This window comes from Eretmochelys imbricata, chromosome 7, assembly GCF_965152235.1.
Source record: "Eretmochelys imbricata isolate rEreImb1 chromosome 7, rEreImb1.hap1, whole genome shotgun sequence".
Classification (NCBI taxonomy): Eukaryota; Metazoa; Chordata; order Testudines; family Cheloniidae; genus Eretmochelys; species Eretmochelys imbricata.
Genome location: NC_135578.1, coordinates 52,082,531 through 52,098,055, shown reverse-complemented (window position 1 = coordinate 52,098,055; position 15,525 = coordinate 52,082,531). Strand labels below are relative to the sequence as shown.

Genomic DNA, 15,525 nt, shown 5'->3' with positions numbered 1-15,525 from the left:
CCTCTAGAGCTTTTGTACACCGCTCAATTTCTCTTTCATACATTTTATCCAGCAACCTGCCTGCGACATCTGCTCTGTTCTGTGAACTGTATCCTCAGTCTTAATGACTGAACCATGTTAATGAAGTGTGGGTTCTCAATCATACGAAAAGGAGAGTTTGTTGCATAAACAAACTGGGCAATGTTTTCATCGATTATCTCTTTTTGTAATCTGCTGGTTCTGATCACAAACTTATCTATGGTTGTTTCTGGATGATGGAGACTGTTTTTCTTTTTGCTACAGGTGATTACTGTGGCTCTGTGACATACATGATGTGACTGAAACACTGTCATTGGCAGATAATTCTGAAACTATAGAAAACAATGGTGATCTTGAAGGTGGATAGTCTTCGGAATCCTGTATGTTGAGGATGGATTCTCCTAAACAAAATAAGTCAATGCAATGTCTCAGACAGAGACAAACACCTACAAGATCTCTGTCAAGCTTTCTTACAACTACAATACCCACCTGCGGAAGTAAAGAAACAGATTGATAGAGCCAGAAGAGTTCCCAGAAGTTACCTACTACAGGACAGGCCTAACAAAGAAAATAACAGAACGCCACTAGCCGTCACCTTCAGCCCCCAACTAAAACCCCTCCAACGCATTATTAAGGATCTACAACCTATCCTAAAGGATGACCCAACACTCTCACAAATCTTGGGAGACAGGCCAGTCCTTGCCTACAGACAGCCCCGCAACCTGAAGCAAATACTCACCAACAACCACATACCACACAACAGAACCACTAACCCAGGAACTTATCCTTGCAACAAAGCCCGTTGCCAATTGTGCCCACATATCTATTCAGGGGACACCATCACAGGGCCTAATAACATCAGCCACACTATCAGAGGCTCGTTCACCTGCACATCCACCAATGTGATATATGCCATCATGTGCCAGCAATGCCCCTCTGCCATTTACATTGGTCAAACTGGACAGTCTCTACGTAAAAGAATAAATGGACACAAATCAGATGTCAAGAATTATAACATTCATAAACCAGTCGGAGAACACTTCAATCTCTCTGGTCACGCAATCACAGACATGAAGGTCGCTATCTTAAAACAAAAAAACTTCAAATCCAGACTCCAGCGAGAAACTGCTGAATTGGAATTCATTTGCAAATTGGATACTATTAATTTAGGCTTAAATAGAGACTGGGAGTGGCTAAGTCATTATGCAAGGTAGCCTATTTCCCCTTGTTTTTTCCTACCCCCTCTCCCCCAATGTTCTGGTTTAACTTGGATTTAAACTTGGAGAGTGGTCAGTTTGGATGAGCTATTACCAGCAGGAGAGTGAGTTTTTGTGTGTGGTTTTTGGGAGGGGGGTGAGGGGGTGAGAGAACCTGGATTTGTGCAGGAAATGGCCCAACTTGATTATCATGCACATTGTGTAAAGAGTTGTCACTTTGGATGGGCTATCACCAGCAGGAGAGTGAATTTGTGTGGGGGGGTGGAGGGTGAGAAAACCTGGATTTGTGCTGGAAATGGCCCAACCTGATGATCACTTTAGATAAGCTATTACCAGCAGGACAGTGGGGTGGGAGGAGGTATTGTTTCATATTCTCTGTGTGTATATAAAGTCTGCTGCAGTTTCCACGGTATGCATCCGATGAAGTGAGCTGTAGCTCACGAAAGCTCATGCTCAAATAAATTGGTTAGTCTCTAAGGTGCCACAAGTACTCCTTTTCTTTTTGCGAATACAGACTAACACGGCTGTTACTCTGAAACCTGTCATTAAGACAAAATCAGATTCCTGAAAGGGGTACAGTAGTCTGGAAGGGTTAAGAGACACTGCAGCAGGCAAAGAACCCAGGAAGGAACTTCAGGGGATGGGGTATTCCCACTGAGTGACTGACAGGTCTGGTTTTGTCCCCAAGCTGCAAACAGTTGCAAGCAGGCCAATGTACCATTATAACAGACCTGTGGACCACAGCACAAAGAAGAACATACAGGAGTATATGATTACAGCCCCTTCTGGCCTTAAAAAGTAGGAATTCTTGAATGAATATGTCGCTAACTCTCTCTGTGTCAAAAATGCATGAGGTGCAGAAGTAAGGTTGTTTTGGTAATTTGGGCGGGGTTACTTGGGAAGAGTTAAGGGTGCTTAGGGCACATTTTATTTTTTAAGTTTAAAAATGAAATGAGAGTTTCCTCGATTTCCACTATATATTTTTTTTAATTCCAGCATTCATTTATAGTTGTCTTTCTTGCAGTTACAGTCCTGGTAAGTTTTTCTCATCTAAATTGCAGTTTCAGAAATAAAACGACTCCTAGAATTTCTTTGTTATTATAGACAGGTATTTACACATTTGTTGGACATAAACAAACACATGTCAATGGGATCTGCTAGTTACTAAGCACTTTTGAGACTCAGATCAGAGCTCTAGGTGAACATGGACTCAGAAAGCTAACTTTAGACACCTGTGTCACAAATGGAGCTGATATGTAACAAGATTATGAATAAGGCTGCGATTCTGTGACGGAGGTCATGAAAGTCATGGAATCCATTACTTCCAGAGACCTCCGTGACTTCAGCCCGCAGTGCCTGGGAGCTGCAGAGTCCCCCTGCTACCCATCGTGGTTAGGAACTGTGCCCGCCCCACCCCCCGAGCTCCAAGCCACCATGGGCAGCGGGGCACCCCCGCAGCTCCTTACCACTGCAGGCAGTGGGGCCCGTGGGAGCTCCGAACCACTGTGGGCAACAGGGTCCCCTGAAGCTCTGACCCACCACGAGCAGCATGGGTGCCCTACTGCTCCCGGCCTCTGGGCAGTGGAGGTGCCCTGGAGCTCTGAGCTGCTGTGGGCGGTGGGTGCCCCCTCAGTTCCTGGCTGCCACAGGAAGCGGAGCCCCTGGGAACTCCGAGCCTCTGCAGGTGGTGGAGGGACCCCCGTAGCTCCTGGCCATCATGGGTGGTGGGGGACCCCCACAGCTCCTAGCTGCTGTGGGTGGCAGTGGCCCCCAGAGCTTCTAGCCATGGGTAGCGGAGGGACCCGCAGCTCTCACCAAGGGCTCCCCGAGGGCCGTGTGGTGACCCCGCAGCTCCCAATTTTGTCATGCATATTTTTAGTAAAAGTCATGGATCGGTCATGGGCTTCCCTGAATTTTTCTTTATTGCCTGTGACCTGTCCATGACTTTTACTAAAAATATGTGTGAAAAAATCTTAGCCTTAATTATGAATACTGGAAGCATTGTTATGTATTAATCAATGACTACTGATGTAATAATGATAGGGGAAGTCATTGGGTCATAGGACTTTCCTTTCCTGTGCTGTGAAAAGAATAGGGAGGCAAGGCAACACAATGGCTTCCCATATAAGAACATCCAGATATACACTAGAAAGACAACAGGGTACAGCTGTTAGGGTCAAAGATCCTACGTCTTGCCTCCAATATGCTGTAAACTTGTTTTTGCAATGCTGGAGCCTACCAGATAAAAGGGCTACAAACAGTTAAAGCGTGTGTTGATTTTTAGGAAGGTGAGGGGACTTGTCAGAAGCCATCTAGGGGGACAGGCTGACAAAGAAAGAGAGGCTCTATGGAGGAGTCTAAAGGAATTTAATCTTCCCAGAGCCAGGGATTGGCAACTGTTGTGGAAAAGCAAGCATTGCATTTAGGGGGGGTTTATTGTTTTTAAGATATGCTTTCTCTGAAAAGCTTTTGTTCTAAATAAATGTTGCTATCTGATTGCTGATTACCACTGTCCAGAGTCCTGGTGGGAACAGAACTGTAGGCTCGGAGTCCAACTATTCATATAAAACGATAGGGTGTAAATTAGCTGTTACCACAGAAGAAAGAGATCTTGGCGTCATTTGGGAAAGTTCTCTGAAAACATCCACTTAATGTGCAGCGGCAGTAAAAAAAGCAAACAATGTTGGAAATCATTAAGAAAGGGACAGATAATAAGACAGAAAATAGCATATTGCCTCTATATAAATCCACAGTATGCCCACATCTTGAATACTGTGTGCAGATGTGGTCCCCCCTTCTCAAAAAAGATATATTCGAATTGAAAAAAATTCCAAATAAATCCATTAGTCTTTAAGGTGCCACCAGACTCCTTGTTGCTTTTATTAGAATTGGAAAAGGTTCAGAAAAGGGCAACAAAAATGAATAGGGGTATGGAACAGCTTCCGTATGAGGGGAGATTAAGACTGGGATTTTTCAGCTTGGAAAAGAGACGACTAAGGGGAGATATGATAGAGGTCTATATAATCATGACTGGTGTGGAGAAAGTAAATAACACTTCCTTATTTACTCCTTCTCATAACACAAGAACTAGGGGTCACCAAATGAAATTAATAGGCAGCAGGTTTAAAACAAAAAAAAGGAAGTATTTTTTCACACAACACACAGTCAGTCTGTGAAACTCTGCTGGAGGATGTTGTGAAGGCCAAGACTATAACAGGGTTAAAAAAAAAATTAGCTCTATCAATGGCTATTAGCCAAGACGGGCAGAGATGGTGTCCCTAGCCTCTGTTTGCCAGAGGCTGGGAATGGGCGACAAGAGAATGTGACAATGGTCTGTCTGGCCAGAGCTCTGGGATCTTTGTGACAAGGTGGAGGAAAGGAGACAAGTCTACAACCTGGAAGGCCAAGGGGTGGGACAAAAGAATGAATTCAAAAGTGTAAAGTTTTCTTATTATTTCTCGATAATACAAGCCTCTGTGAAGCAGGGATTCCTTCTGCCAAACAGTTCTGGAATAGGGAAGGATGGAGGCTGGTTTGGCATGCCTCCAGAAACCATTTACTGGAGAAGAGACTCCAGTAGAGACCTATGGGGAGGACTCACTTCCTGCTTGAATCTTTCTTGCTTCCTTACAAAAGGAAATTTTCCTCCAAACAGAAGCCACTGCTCCAGCAAACAACTTATTATTATTTGTTCTATGGTAGAGTCTAGAGGCCCCAGCTGAGACTATGGCACATTGTGCTAGGCGCTGTACAAAATGTAGTGCCTCAGACCCCGTCCCAAAGAGCTTACAGACTAAACAAAGGTTGGGAGAAAGGAAGGATTATTAGCCCCATGTGACAGATGGAGAGGCAAGTCACAGAGGGATGATGTCCCATGCCGGACTGGAAACTGAACCTAGCTCTTCTAAGTCTCAACCCAGTGCCTGAGTCTCAGCACAAGGCCAGTCTGCCTCTCCAATGACGGTGCTACAGCCGGTAAACAGAAGAAAGGCACAATGGAAAAGGAGTGTAGTTTTCATTCTCGTCATACTCCAAAACAACTGGACTCAAAACTTCCAACAACAAAATATTCACCCTCAGGCAGACCTGAAAAATATCAGCCCTAAAAGATGCAAGTCTGAGATAGTTATGAGAACGTACAAAGGGAAATGCTCAGGCAGCCTCGATTTGGGGTGTCACTAACCCTTCTAAGTAACATAGCTCAGCACATCCTGATGAATGGCACCCCCAGGCAGGTGGGCTGGAGCAGCAGGCATATTCCAGGGAAAAGCCAGCTCCCCACACCAGAGCAACTTCGTAGCCAGCAGAGCAGACACAGAAGCAGCCTCAGCAGGTTCTGAGGCAGGGACCTAGGGACACTGCCATGAATGATGCTCCAAGTCCTTTTCACCCCGTCCCTCACAGTCTAGTCACCTCAGGTTCACTCCAGCTGCCCTTCATCCTTTCCTCCCCTCCCTCTTCTTCTGCACCCCTTCCCATCTATGTCCTCTCTCCACTCCTGTGTCTTTCTGTTTAGCAAATCCCCTGCTAACAAAACTTAAACCACAACATTAAAAACAAAAAACAATTAAAAACGGCAGCACTCTAATGCCCTTTGCTGCCCAGCCCTCGGCTCACACTGCTGGCAGGTTCTATCCCTTTTCCCTACCCTGTGTCAGTCTTGCTATTTAGATTGTAAGCTTTTGGGGCAGGGACTGTCTACTACTCTGTTTGTACACTGCCCAGTACAATTGGCTCTGACCTTAGCCATTTCCTAGGCACTACTGTAATAAGCCTAAGTATATGGGAAGCTCTTTCCAATTCAGCCCTGTGTAGAGAGCACACATAAGGCCAATGCACCACTGGTATCCCCAGCTTCAATCTAGCACAGATGCCTTCTTCAGGCTGTCTACCTGAGGGTGAATTTCACTCTCCGTGCCTCTAGCTAGTAAACACTTTGCCCCACCTCTCCCTTTTGTACATACCTTTAAGAAAGTGGCTCTCTTTGCAGCGGGTGGCATCAGTATGTGCTCCAGCTTTTGGCAAAGATCATCCAGAAGGAACACAAGCTCTGCTGGCCCTAACTGTACAATTTCTCTGGCCTAAAATTTCAAGGAAGAAAATAGTTCAGTATGTTCATCTCCATTAACCATCCTCAAAAGTAGGCACACAGGATCTTGGGTTATACATAGGATGGATTACCTAAACTTGGCAATTTAGGGTAACACTGATCCCCAAAATTCCCCATTACACATTGGACAGCTGTGGCAGCTATATGCTGTGTGTATATAGGACCAACTGAACAGGACCAACTGACCTGGCATATCTCCAAGAGACAGTCTAAGAAGTTTAAGGCCTATGAATTCTTACTCTGAATCTGTTGGGAAAGACCTGGAAGTAATTTAATCAAACTCATGCTACAGGACTACCCAATGCATGCTGGGCTCTTGTCTGAACTTTGTTTTGAGACTCCTGTCAATTCCCTCATTTTTCAGCTAAGATGGTTTGCATTAGAAGAGCTAATGGAAAACTGTGGAAGGATGGCTGTGAACAGCCTCGGACTTTTCCATGGACTGAGAAATATAAATCCCAGTGACACAAAATTAACTCTGTTTGTCTTTACTCCGGTCAGTTTTTGTGTATGTCCTTTTCTATGCCTTCTTTTATTTTTCAATCCAAGTTATGGGTGTTGGGCCTATCAAACCTCAAGGTCCTGGTTTCTCAGGTATTACCATAATACCCTAACTGGTCCAGGACTTGGTTCTGCCTACTCATCTGATGTTGGTTACTGCACTGCAGATGGGGGGCAAAACTCCATGCAGCAGTGGGAATGCACCTCCAGTCCCGTCTTTCCCATCTGCCCTTTCATGGACATGATACTTTGCCTGCCCAAGGAAAGAGTCTTCTCTCTTTTTCTTCTCATGTGCCCTGTCTGTGTGTGTCCTGTCTGGTTGGGAAAGTGACTGGAGTGAACATGATGTTCTGACAGTAGCTGAGAATGGTTTGGATGTGACATCAGTGATGTGCCATCACTAAAACATGTGGTTTGTGACTTGCAATCCCCATTAGCTCCAAAGGGTTTAACACGTCCCATGTGGTTAGTAAGAGAGATCAAAGCCTGAGACTGATCAAAGCTGAAAGAGCCTCAAGATGGAGCACCAGCTGGAGGTGCAAAAGTAACATCTATTTGCCACAGCTATAGTGTTACTATCTGTCCTAGGACCTTCTAAGGCACCTGTCTTTTCCTGTGTGGACGTGGATACCTTCCCCGAAGCAGCATACTGACTTTCTGCAGTTGGGTTATGGGCCATGATGAGATTGGATTTTCTCCATTTTAGTTAAGCAGAGGAGGCTAAGTCTTCCAAACCCTCGGTGAGAATGAACCAGTTACAGCTCTGCATCAGCCTTCTGGCCCCTCTTGGTACAAGTTTACTCTGTTACACTTACCTCTGTGTGCATCTCCGAGTCCAAAATAGACTTGGTCAGCAGCCCACAGTGCAGGATGGTGAACACCTCAAGGTCTAGCTCTCGGAAGAATGCACGGTAACTCTGCAGCTGCACCAAAGGGATCCCTGACTTTTTTTCAGTGGTGTCCTGAAATGAAAATGGCAATGTTAATAACAGAATAAAGCCAATGGTCACATCTGTGCTCTGGTAAAGAATACTGCATGTAAAAAATTTTGGTCCTACAATACAGGACTCTACATTATTTGGTACGTGTGAAAATAGCCAAGGGGTTTCCCTTGAGTGCATGATTTTCTCCAACACAAACCAACTCCCCTCTGCTCCCCCTAAACTATCCCAGCTCAATAAAGACAACTTCTCCCACATTCCGTCTTCCACATTTTTTTTCCCAGGTTGAGCATCAGGAAAGCCTTCTTGGTAGTGAAGGCGTGGAATTGTCTCCTAAGGAAGTGGTGAAAGCATCACCACTTTGGACTGAATAAAGCACTAGAAAATTTGCTAAAGAGACCAATACTATCTTCACCCCAGGAAGGTTGAAAAGATGATCTAAGAGAGTTTTGACATCTCCAGATTCCATGAATCTATGGTAAGAGCAAAACTCACAGTGCACTCGATGAAAGACGATATTGTGTGACAAGTGATGTGAAAGAGCAGGAAGACTGTTTAGGAAATGATCAGGTCTTAGGTATCAGTGTCAGACTCGAATGAACACTACTGGACATCCTATGTATCAAACAAGAAAATTTCACTCTTCAATGCTGGAATATCTTCCACCAGAACCTGAGGCATCCGAATTTGAGGCCAGACACTCTCTTTCATTAATCAAAGAGATCTGATCTTAACAATAACTAGTCTAAAAGGTAAAAAGGCACTTATCTAGCTAAGGATCTGAGAATCATAGAATATCAGGGTTGGAAGGGACCTCAGGAGGTCATCTAGTCCAAACCCCTGCTCAAAGCAGGACCATTCCCCAACTAAATCATCCCAGCCAGGGCTTTGTCAAGCCTGACCTTAAAAACCTCTAAGGAAGAAGATTCCACCACCTCCCTAGGTAACCCATTCCAGTGCTTCACCACCCTCCTAGGGAAAAAGATTTTCCTAATATCCAACCTAAACCTCCCAAACTGCAATTTGAGACCATTACTCCTTGTTCTGTCACCTGCTACCACTGAGAACAGTCTAGAGCAATCCTCTTTGGAACCCCCTTTCAGGTAGTTGAAAGCAGCTATCAAATCCCCCCTCATTCTTCTCTTCCGCAGACTAAATAATCCCAGTTCCCTCAGCCTCTCCTCATAATTCATGTGCTCCAGCCCCCTAATCATTTTTGTTGCCCTCCGCTAGACTCTTCCCAATTTTTCCACATCCTTCTTGTAGTGTGGGGCCCAAAACTGGACACAGTACTCCAAATGAGGCCTCACCAATGCCGAATAGAGGGGAATGATCATGTCCCTTGATCTGCTGGTAATGCTCCTACTTATACAGCCCAAAATGCCGTTAGCCTTCTTGGCAACAAGGGCACGCTGTTGACTCATATCCAGCTTCTCATCTACTGTAATCCATCAGTCCTTTTCTGCCCAACTGCTGCCTAGCCACTTAATCCCTAGTCTGTAGCAGTGCATGGGATTCTTCTGTCCTAAGTGCGGGACTCTGCACTTGTCCTTGTTGAACCTCATCAGATTTCTTTTTGGCTCAATCCTCTAATTTGTCTAGGGCCCTCCATATCCTATCCCTACCCTCCAGCGTATCTACCACTCCTCCCAGTTTAGTGTCATTTGCAAACTTGCTGAGGGTGCAGTACACGCCATCCTCCAGATCATTTATGAAGATATTGAACAAAACCAGCCCCAAGACTGACCCTTTGGGCACTCCGCTTGATACCGGCTGCCAACTAGACATGGAGTCATTGATCACTACCCGTTGAGCCCGACAATCTAGCCAGCTTTCTATCCACCTTTTCGTCCATTCATCCAGCCCATACTTCTTTAACTTGCTGGCAAGAATACTGTGGGAGACCATATCAAAAGCTTTGCTAAAGTCAAGGAATAACACGTCCACTGCTTTCCCCTCATCCAAAGATCTTGTCATAGAAGTTGATTAGGTTAGTCTGGCATGACTTGCCCTTGATGAATCATGCTGACTGTTCCTGATCACTTTCCTCTCCTCTAAGTGCTTCAGAATTGATTCCTTGAGGATGTGCTCCATGATTTTTCCAGGGACTGAGGTGAGGCTGACTGGCCTGTAATTCCCCAGATTCTCCTTCTTCCCTTTTTTAAAGATGGGCACTACATTAGCCTTTTTCCAGTCATCCAGGACCTCCCTCGTATGCAGTACATCTGGCCCCATGGACTTGTGCTTGTCCAGCTTTTCTAAATAGTCCTGAACCATTTCTTTCTCCACAGAGGGCTGGTCACCTCCTCCCCATGCTGTGCAGCCTAGTACAGTAGTCTGGAAGCTGACCTTGTTCATGAAGACAGAGGTAAAAAAAGCATTGAGTACATTAGAAATCCAAAGAGGTTCACGTTCTTTTGCTGCTGTGGTTGGAAGGAATTTAGGTGGCAACAACCATGCAACCTTCGATAGCCACACCTTTAGAATCTGCTCAAACACTACCAGAAGGTTCCACTGTCTCAGCTACACTGGTCAGTGCATCACAAGCCCAGAAATATGCAGAGGACACTCAAACAAGAACCGACTTTCCAAGCTCAGATGTGAGGATCATGTCAGAAAGCAGCACTGAGCTCTTGAACTGAGATTTCTATCACTGTTAAGAGTCCCTCTCCTCGCTTTCTGTTTTACTCACCCCTTTCTTATCCCCCACAAGCCCCTTTTACCAATAGTACCTTCTCTAGCTGGGTGGTCTCAGCTTCGGACTGATTTCCCTCAGGATTCTCCTCCATTTGTGAGTGGTCTGCAGAGGAGTCTTTGCTGCCTTCAGATTTTTGTTTTTTTCCTCCTGGAAGAGAAACAGTTTTACAAACATAGCCCATGCCAAACCTGAGCCTCTGCGAGAGGTCAGCCAGGCTACTGATAGGGGAATGCTCATGCTGTAATCTAGTCAGATTTAGGAAAGCAGCTGACAAAGCACTACATAAAGACTATATTGGAGATAGCCAGGGTCACAGCCTGAAATTGCAGGGCCCAGGACATTTGGGGTCCCTTCCCCAAACACTCTTTTTTCTTTTTCTTTTTTTCTTAAACTAGTTTACTTAATTGGGCCCCATGTTTTTACTATTATCTACATATATTATAATGCAGTGCTATAAATCAATAGAAATGCCCTCACCTAGAATACTGGGTTCAGGACTAGTCACGCTATCTGCAGAAGGAGAAAGGGTTCAGAGAAAGGTGATGAGAATAATTAGAAGCTTAGTAAAATTCTCATCTGCACAGAAACTGAAAAGATTGGGACTGTCACCTTAGAGAGGTCAAGATAAAAGTATTTTATGTTTGTACAGTGCCTAGCACAATGGAGTCCTGGTCCATGACTAGAGCTCCTATGTGCTATGGTAATACAAATAATAATAATAAGTTCATACAATAATGCATGGTTGTGACATGCTATACCTCAAAGTAGCATCCTGTAACCCCCATATTCATGATTGGTATATGGTTGTGATATTTCAAACAAAGTGTGCCTTGCAAGTCGTCATATGAAAGCTCATGATCTGCTGAAAACCACTGTTCTGTCAAAATATGTATATTGTTAGTGTGTATAAGATTTGCTATATGGTTGGTATTAAACTATGTTGTGAGTTTGGGAGATGCCCACTGCTAGCTCTCCAGTGACTAAAGGGTGCTAACCCATACCCAGGCAGGCGTTAAATGACCATTGATCAATAGGGGAATTGTAAACAAGGTATTTACAATTCTGTAAAAGACAGTTGTGTAAGCATCACACAATAAGAATTGCTCAACTCTATGACTCAGTTGCATAAGCACCACACAATGGGAGATTGCTCAACTCTGTGACTCACAAGGCCAACCAGGACATGTCTGGGACATGAATTGAGAGTATAAAATAAGGGACAGTGGCATGGCACCATGATTCCACCTCTCTCCTGCCCCACCTACACTGAAGGCAATAAGAATGCCAGGAAGACAAAGACTTTGAACTGAGGAGACTGTCCCAAGCAGAGAAGGAAATTCAGCCTGTGTATTAAGAACTGTAACCTGCCTCCAACATCCAGTCAGGTTAGAAAAGCTGTTTGATTCAAATCTTGCTTAGTCTATAAGTTTAGGATTTAGAATGCGTGTTTACTTTTTATTTTCATAGGTAAATATCTCTGACCTTTATGCCCATCATTTAAAAGCTCTCTTTCTGTAGTTAATAAATTTATTTTAATGTTTTATTCTTACCAGTGGGTTTGTCTAAAGTGCCTGGGGAATCTGCTCAGGTTACAAAGGCTGGTGCATGTCCACTATCCTTTGACGAAGTGGAGAACTAATTAATGAGCTTGTACTGTTCAAGAAAAGGTCTTGAGGAGTGTAAGATGGTACATTTCTGGGGTGTAAGGCTGGGAATATTTGCTGGTGTTTCCCTGTGTATAGTTCATGAGTACCTTGGAGAACATTCGTGCAAGATAACAGCTCCTGGAAGGATTTGCTGTTTGTCACTGGCAAACCATTGTGAGAGAAAACCCAGGCTGGAGAGTAAGGGGAGCAAAGCAGTCCCACAATTTCATGTTGTACCCAAGGGATCCCATCACAATGGTCTAGAGAGGTTAGATGGAAAGCTTCTATTCTCCCTGTCTCTTACCACAAAAAGAAGGGGACATTCAGTGAAATCAAAAAGGAGCAAATTGAAAACTAACAAAAGAAAATAGTTTTTCACACAATGTTTGATGTGGACTCTGTGATGCTGTACGGAATATGGGAGACACTTTATGATATTGTTGATACCAATATTATAAAATTGCAAGGAATCCGACAGATATGCCACGTACGGTATCTGTGAAAATGTTATGATTTGCCAAATATAATGATCTTGTTTATATATTTGTATCACCTTTATATTGTGACAGGTTTCAGAGTAGCAGCCGTGTTAGTCTGTATTAGCAAAAAGAAAAGGAGTACTTGTGGCACCTTAGAGACTAACAAATTTATTTGAGCATAATTTATTTGACAATTTTGTTAGTCTCTAAGGTGCCACAAGTACTCCTTTTCTTTTTATATTGTGAGTTATAGATATGTATGATATATTTGTGTTTCAAAGCTTATGCTGTGTTTCTGGGTGACACCCCCAGACAGATTGGCATCACGACTTAACCTGTTTGATGGCCCATCAAGGGTCTTCAGCTATATAATGAACCCATTGAAAAAGCCAGGGACTACACTTTAGGAGTCAGCAAGTCATGTAGGGGCATGCCTATGGGCAGAACTCTAAGGCTTTTCAATGCCATGTGCTGTGAAGCTTGTGTTTGGGACACAGGAAGTACAAGCCGCATGATAAAGGATATAAAAAGGCAGCTGCATCATCTCCTTTTTGTCTTCATTCCTGCTTTTAACCTTTGGAGTAACTTTTCTAAAAACTCAAGCTCTCAACAAAGGACTGAATGACCCATCCAAGCTGTGGATGTGTTCCAGAGGGACTTTCAAGCCAGCAAACTCACCAATACTGCTAAGAACCTGATACATACCGAGACTTCAAAGTCCATATATCTGACCACTTCACCATTTAACAACTCTCTTCTTGTTCTTTCTTTTTTTCTTTATAATAATCTTTAGTTTTAGACACTAAAGGATTGGTTAGCAACATGGTATTTTGGGTAAGATCCAAACTAATATTGACCTGGTAACATGGCTAGCCCTTTGGTGTCAGAAGAACATTTTGTATATGTGAGCAGAGTTTTTAAATAACTTCTCGCTGTACTGGACCTAGGTGCTGACTGAGGACCAGAGAACTGGAATGCAATAAAGGCAGTAGTGTGATTTCTATTTTTTGCTTCTCGACAACCAGTGTGGGGGATCAGAAGCACAGTTTATGACTGTTGGTGAGTTTGACTTCAGTATTAACCACCACTATGGGAGTGTCTGCTCTTCCTTTTGCAGTCTTCCCTGAACTTGGCATTTTCAGTAAGGACTACCCCAGGCACACAGAGGCACATATTCCTTGCTCGAGGATGTCACTGTGGATAAGATGAAACATTTCTCTGGGTAACAAGAAGATCCAGAATTATAAAGAGAGGCTACCTAGCAGTAACGTCTTCTTCAAGAGTTGCCTCTGTACATTTACACGTGTGGGATATGGCACCCCCTAATGTCGAGCTACAGAAATTCACTAAAAAGCTTTGTCCATTAGGGAGTTCATGAGTATTCTTGCGTGAAGATGATGTCATCACCTACTCTGTATCAGGGAGCGGATCTCTCCAATGGCTTTAGTTCTTTCTCCTTAGACCAGAGTCCTAATGTTGTATAGAACTCTGAGGTAGAGAGGCAGTTGGGTAGGTACTCTGAATGCACAGAGGTGACTTCAAAGGCCTCTGTGCATTCCCATTTATGGGAGATTGGCAAGCAGTGCTCCATCAGGAGGAAGGCGGGTGAGGAGTTCTAGTTAGATACAGACTGCAGCACCACTCTCACAAACTGGATGTGCAAAGATAAAGGTGTGCGTGGAACTCCAAGTTGCTGCTTTACAAATCTCGCACAGGGGAATGTGCCTAAGGTGTGCTACTGAAACCACTACTGTGGCTCTGGTGAGGTGTGTCTTCAAGCCAGGAGGTACTGGCTTTCTGGCTAAGGTGTAACAATGCCCTATACAGCTCTTAATCCACTGAGAAAAGTTTGTTTATTAATAGGTTCCCCCTTTAAATCTCTCCCCATTAGCAACAACCAAATCCATAAGAAAATCACCAAATCCATGAGAAAATAAAATAGATTATTTCTCACTTTCAGGTGACATTGTAAATAAGAAAAACTAGTTTGTTTACATTTACGGGAGATACTGCTGCTGGCTTCTTAGTGATTGGCTGAATAAGAAGTAGGACTGAGTAGACTTGTAGGCTCTAAAGTTTTACATAGTTTTGGTTTTGAGTGCAGTTATGTAATAAAAAAATCTACATTTGTAAGTTGCACTTTCACGATAAAGAGATTGCATTATGATACTTGTATGAGGTGAATTGAAAAATACGATTTCTTTTATCATTTTTGCAGTGCGAATATATGTAATAAAAATAATAATATAAAGTGAGCACTGTACACTTTATATTCTGTATTGTAATTGAAATCAATACATTTGAAAATGAAGAAAAACATCCAAAAATAGTTAATAAATTTCAATTGGTATTCTATTTTTAACAGTGAGATTAAAACTACGATTAATTGCAATCACATTTTTTAATCACAATTAATTTTTTTGAGTTAATCGTGTGAGTTAACTGGAATTAATCTACAGCCCTAGTAAATATTATACAATAAGTTTTGGAAAGATATAAACCCCAGGGCTTAAACAGACCTCTAACTACTGGGAATTAAGAGGAAACTTCCCCTGGAGGCAGGTTATCCCATAACCTAGTGCAGCATTTCTTGCACCTTCCTCTGAAGCATCTGGTGCTGGCCACTGTCAGAGAACAGATACTGGGCTGTACAGACCCTGGATCTGATCTCTGTTTCTAAGGTTGCACTAATGTGGCTACAGCTGTGCAATTCCGCTGAATCCTTGACTGCAAACTGTGTGCATAAGTATTTTGAGGAATTTTCTCTACCTGTTTTCTTCTTTTTAACTAGACCAACAGCACTGACAGTTGGTGCTGCTTCCAGGGCTTCACAGTCAAAAATAGCTGGGGGAAGTACATAGCCAGGGCTTGCTGAAAGAGTCAGAGGACAGTAAGTCAGTGAGTTCAGTTCTTCA

General features: G+C 43.5%; 1 protein-coding gene across 2 annotated transcripts in view; it reads right to left on the bottom strand.

Moving 5' to 3' along the window:
• Positions 1 to 15,525, bottom strand: part of FANCD2 (FA complementation group D2) — a 171,667-nt gene that overhangs the window by 77,707 nt on the left and 78,435 nt on the right. For both annotated transcript variants that reach the window (XM_077822553.1, XM_077822554.1), the window contains 4 exons: positions 15,380 to 15,481; positions 10,520 to 10,632; positions 7,662 to 7,808; positions 6,200 to 6,316 (listed from right to left, as the gene is read on the bottom strand). In XM_077822553.1, the coding sequence (XP_077678679.1) occupies positions 6,200 to 6,316; positions 7,662 to 7,808; positions 10,520 to 10,632; positions 15,380 to 15,481 (479 nt within the window). The remainder of the gene's footprint in view (positions 1 to 6,199; positions 6,317 to 7,661; positions 7,809 to 10,519; positions 10,633 to 15,379; positions 15,482 to 15,525) is intronic.